Genomic DNA, 4,930 nt, shown 5'->3' with positions numbered 1-4,930 from the left:
CCCCCGCCAGTCTCCCATTTCCTGCCCAGCCCTGACTCCCAGCAGCAGCCCCGCCCTGGGCGGCCTCGGGCGTCTCTGGGCTTGGAGCAGGACTCACCCGTCAAGTTTGTCTCTAGAGCCTCGGGGCTCCCCCAGCTCTAGTTTTCTGGCTTGTTGTAGAGTTTTCTCCACTTCTTTAGCCTCTAGGCTAACTTGGAAGCAAATTGAGCGTTACGGAAAGCTGTGTTTCTGCCGTGGTTCTGAGGCCGGCCTCATCAGTCACGTAATTCTGTCTGCCGGCTCTCCCGGCATGGTGAAACAGCTCTTTTCTGATTTGGCATTATCTGTGGTTTCTAAAAGTGTAAAATCAGAAGTTGACAACCCAAAGCCGCCCCGATGCAGCCCTTCCTCATCCCTCCATGTTCATTAGCTCAGATGTCACCCCTGCCCGCTGCCCTGCGTGGGGCTGGAGTGTGGAGGTGAGGCTGGGAGGGGCAAGGAGGGGATCGAGTCAAGCAGAGAAGTCCCTCATTTTACGTATTTTGACTTTTGGCATGTAATCTGACGCTGGTTAACTGGATCTGTTTTCTTGTCTGCTTCCTCCCCCGACCCCCTCCCGCCGCACCCCTTCCTGTGGACCCCACCCTGCCTCTGCCTCTCTGGGCCGGGTCTCCAGTGGGCGCATCAGTTACAATGACATGTTTGAGATGCTGAAACACATGTCCCCACCCCTGGGGCTGGGGAAGAAATGCCCTGCTCGAGTTGCATACAAGGTAGACCCCGACCCTGCACCCCGAGGCTGGCTGTGCTGGGGCTGGTCTCCCGTCTCCTCTCGGGGCTTGTCCGTCTGTCTGTCTGCCGCTCTGCTGTCTCACTGTTTCTTCCTTTTCTCTGCTCCAGCCATGTCCTCTACCTTCCCAGACAGAGGGACACAGATACCATGATGGTGTCTGCACCCGCCCCTTGTGCCCGCAGGTCTGCCCCCTCTGAGAGCCCCTGAGAGGCTCAGGAAGACGGAGCTGGAGCCCTCCACCTGCCTTTTTTCCTTTCCTTCTCTTTCCCGGAAATGAGGGGACAGACCACCTTTTTGACAGAAGCTGTTTTTGTTCCGGGCTCAGGACCGCACTCAGCTTCTCTGTCCCATAAGCACCTGATGAGGGTGGAGGTATCCAGCCCTTTGGGTCTGAGCCTGGGGTAATAGGGGCCTGCAGGGCCTCTGGCACTTCTGAGGAACCCCCACTCAGCTCCGCACATGCAGAACTTCCCCAGGTCTGGGCTGCTGTCAGCCTGGGGAGGCAGCATCCCCAGGGCTTTGTAAGTTCCACAGTGGGAAGGAGGTACTGTGGCATTAAGAAGGAAAGGATGCCAGGGAGAGGCGTTCTGCTGTCATTCCTGGGGCTTCAGAGACTGCTGCAGGGTAAGGACAGGTAGTCCCATGCCCCCTCCCTCCATCGCTGAGGAGCCCAGGAGGCTGAGCGGCAAGGAGGGGGTAAACTGAAGGACATCTCCAGGCCTCCCTCCTTGGGGGGCAGGCAGGTCACATGGCCAGCCCCAAGCCTGCTCCCACCTGCCCCATGTGCCCTTTGGTGTGTAGGCACCTCCCATCCCTCCAGCACCACCCCCCACCCGTCGCCCCGCACCGAGAGCCCTCCTGCAGCTCCCATTGCTCCCAGAAAACAGAACCAGCCCGAGTCGTGCGGCTCCACCAGCATGTGTCTGGAGCCTCTCTGCCACCGCCCTCTCTCTGAGCGAGCTTCCCAGCAGAGCTTTCCTCTCTCTGGTTCTGTCCGCGCTGTCTGTCTCTGTGCTCTCAGTCTGGGCCTGCCTCTGTCACCTGGCTCAGCACAGCCTTTGGAAGCTAAGTGGCTCCTTCAGACCATCGGCAGATGTCTCTGCTGTCCTCCTCAGCCCTCCCTTGCCTGGCATGCATGTTGTGCCTGCCTGAGGCCTGCATGCAAGACTGTAGCTTTGTTCCCAAGGAGGAGAGTTCTGTCCACACTGATACCGGGGGCCAGGCTGGGCATGCAGGGCTCTGATGGGCTAGCCTTTAGGGCCCCTCCCCAGCTGTGCTGGCCAGTTCCAAGGTTCTGGTCATGAATAGACCAGGGGAGGCCTCAGGGTGGGTAGGAATGGATGGGCTTGGGGAGCTGGGGAGGGTCCAGGAGATGCTCAGAGTGCTATGACCAGGAGGTCCTAGGCCCAGGGCAGAGATGCCTGTCTGTTTACCCTGGCCTTGTCCTTCTGCCGCTTCCTGAGATCCCTGCCCTTCTAGGGCCTGGACAGGCAGAGGAGAGCCTCTGGTGAAGGTGCCCTGGACAGAGCTCTCTTCTCTTGGAAATCACCTGCTTGCTCCTCCTTCACGCTGGTACCCAACTCCCTGACTTCCCTGGAGAGGAATCCCTCTGCCTCTCCTCCTGCCATCAGTGCTGGTCTACAGGGACACTGTGCTCTGGAAAGCCGATTTTCCTGGTGTGCATCACAAAGGTGATGTGTGAGGTCCTGGGACTGCGATTGGATGTGCCAGGCGGGGCTTTGCCAGCATTCAGGGGGGCAGAGTCTGGGCTCGTGTCTTTAGCCACCCGGTCTCTACTAGGCCGAGGATTGGATTTAGGGCCCAGATACTGGGGGCAGGGCTGGGGTCCCTCCCTAGAGGGGAAGAGAGGCTGCTCTGTCATGGGATGTGGGCTTGGCAGAGGACAGGCACAACCCGGGGAGGGGCCCTGTGCCCCCTTCTCTAGCTCTGTCTTATGGTAGACGACAAGAGAGCGGTGAGAGAAGACAGGTGGGTCACGGTGCCCCTAGGGCTCTACTTGGTCAGCTAGGTGACCTCCCAGGCTGAGACCGTGCCAGACACACCAAGGGTACTTTTCTTCCTGGACACCACCTAAGTTCTCAGAGCCTCAGGCTCTGGGCAGCTGCTGGCTATACCCGGGAGGTCTGTGGTACAGACACACATCTGTCTCCCGCTGTTCTGTCCTTGAAAAATGAGGAGAGGAAAGGGGCTGTTCACCTGATGCGGAAACAGGGAGCAAAGCAGCAGGGCACTGCCCCCAGTCTGGTCCGAAGTACTTTTACTCCTGTGCAATGGCCCTGAGCCTCTCCCTACCAGCCTCCACACTGGCCCTGTGCAGTACCATCTGTTCTAGGTCCTTCTGACTGGAAGGTGCTGGCTGCCTCTTCCAGCCCCCTGACTGGGGGGTGAGAGGCAGAAGCCTTCCTGGGGTGAACGGATGCCTCACTGGGAGTGGGAGCTCAGAGCTGTGCTCTTTGCTAACCCGCCCCTTGTCCAGTGCTCCAGGCTGCCGGTGGAGGAGATGACATTGGGCAGAGCTGTAAGGACAGGGGTCTTCCCTCCTGTCTGTGGGCCATCCCAGGGTGCCTTGCCTCTGTTCTACAGCCCAGATCCCTCCCTCTTCAGCCCAGGCCCCACGGCCCTTATTCCAGCCTTGGGCAGGGGTCCTTCTGGCTAAGCATGTGCCTGTTCTTTCAGAGGGATCCAGGCTTCTGGCTTGGTGCTATGCTACAGTCTTTACCTGGACTTCTATTTTTCTGCAGCTAGGAGAAGGAGGGACTGCTCCAATGGGGGGGGGGGTCCAAGGGTGAGTGTGAATGCTGGCAAAACTCCCAGCCACCCAACTTTGCCTGGGCACCTGCAGAAGCCACCCCCAGGAGGCGAAGCCCATCCTCTAGGGGCCTCCAGCACCTTGTAGTCCTGTGGTGGAGGGACCCTGGTAGGCCTGGCCCTGACCTGCTCCCCTTGTCTCTAGCGCCTGGTTCGCATGAACATGCCCATCTCCAATGAGGACATGACCGTCCACTTCACGTCCACGCTGATGGCCCTCATTCGGACTGCACTGGAGATCAAGCTGGCTCCAGGTGAGCAAGGCAGCATCTGGGGAGGGCACCAAGCCAGGACTGGTCGGTCTCACTCCAGAGCCACCCCCAGGTGGGTGTGCAGGGAAGGGGGGTGAGGAGGCTTGTTGAGGCGACCAAGGACAGCTGCTCGTGGCACCTCTGTTGGGCACTGACCTTATCCCCTGATAACCACCCTGCCTTTGAGCCTTGTAATGATCCCATTTTCATGTGCGGGATCTGAGGTGCAGGTTAAATGACCTGTCCAGGTTACCCAGAGCATGTGACGGCAGAACATAGGTTCACATGAGGTAGCACCCTTCCAGGGTGCAGCATCTGTGTGCCTTCTTTCCACTCCCCGTAGTGACCCCGGGCCCTGTCAGGTCCTCTCCTGAGCTGACTGATAGGACTGCATAGCCTGTGCCAAATCTAGGAGAGAATAAACCTCCAGTGTATCCTTTCCACCTTCACCCTCCTGTGAAAATTAGAAAAATTAGAGCCACCAGAGGGGATCTGCACTGTCTCTGCCCCCACACCACCCTCTTGGCTGCACTCGAGCCCTTGAGCTCAGCCATTTCGTTTGTAGCGGATGAGTCAAGGCCAGTCCCGTACCCTGCCCCCCCTTGCACTCTAGGTCCCGTTCTCATCATCTACCCAAAGATGTCATGCTAGAAATTCTGCACCCTGCTTCTTGCCCTGTCAGTTTTTTCCTCCCTATTGGATTCTTTGTATCAACTTATAAACAAGCTATGATCTCTCCCATCTTTAAAAGGTTTTCTGCTCCCTCCATTGGCTTCCCTATGTTTATTCTTCCCCTCCTTGCGAACAACTCCTCCAGAGACTGGTCTGTATTGTCTGTCTGGTCTCTCTTGTTCGGTCTGCAGGTGGGTTTCCACTGCAATGCTGCTGGAGCCGCTCTTGCTGAGCTGTTCAGCGACCTCCGTGTGCTCCGTCCTCATTTTACCTAATCCACAGCTCAGCCCTTCCTCCGTGGCCGCGTCCGCCCGCGGCTCAGCCCTTCCTCCGTGGCCGCGTCCGCCCGCGGCTCAGCCTTTCCTCTGTGGCCGTGTCCGCCCGCGGCTCAGCCCTTCCTCCGTGG

The 4,930-nt window shown here is 58.7% G+C and overlaps 1 protein-coding gene across 1 annotated transcript; it reads left to right on the top strand.

The window, feature by feature from the left end:
• Positions 1 to 19: 19 nt before the first annotated feature.
• LOC141372169 (voltage-dependent N-type calcium channel subunit alpha-1B-like) lies at positions 20 to 4,853 on the top strand. The gene is made up of 3 exons (XM_073890681.1): positions 20 to 752; positions 3,747 to 3,855; positions 4,716 to 4,853. The coding sequence occupies exons 1-3, from the start codon at positions 678 to 680 to the stop codon at positions 4,754 to 4,756; spliced, it is 225 nt and encodes a 74-aa protein (XP_073746782.1). The 5' UTR covers positions 20 to 677; the 3' UTR covers positions 4,757 to 4,853.
• The last annotated feature ends 77 nt before the right edge of the window (positions 4,854 to 4,930 follow it).

Source organism: Callorhinus ursinus, unplaced genomic scaffold, assembly GCF_003265705.2.
Source record: "Callorhinus ursinus isolate GAN/ISIS: 27379988/994484 unplaced genomic scaffold, GSC_fseal_2.0 scaffold1998, whole genome shotgun sequence".
NCBI classification, from domain to species: Eukaryota; Metazoa; Chordata; class Mammalia; order Carnivora; family Otariidae; genus Callorhinus; species Callorhinus ursinus.
Note: the sequence above shows the minus strand (reverse complement) of the source record. Positions and strands in the feature narration are given on the sequence as shown.

Excerpts from the sequence above, each read along its gene's own strand:
- LOC141372169 (XM_073890681.1), top strand. The coding sequence starts at position 678 with ATGTTTGAGATGCTGAAACACATGTCCCCACCCCTGGGGCTGGGGAAG. Across the intron at positions 753-3,746 it reads CTGCTCGAGTTGCATACAAG|CGCCTGGTTCGCATGAACAT; the intron begins GTAGACCCCGAC and ends CCTTGTCTCTAG. Across the intron at positions 3,856-4,715 it reads GGAGATCAAGCTGGCTCCAG|GTGGGTTTCCACTGCAATGC; the intron begins GTGAGCAAGGCA and ends TTCGGTCTGCAG.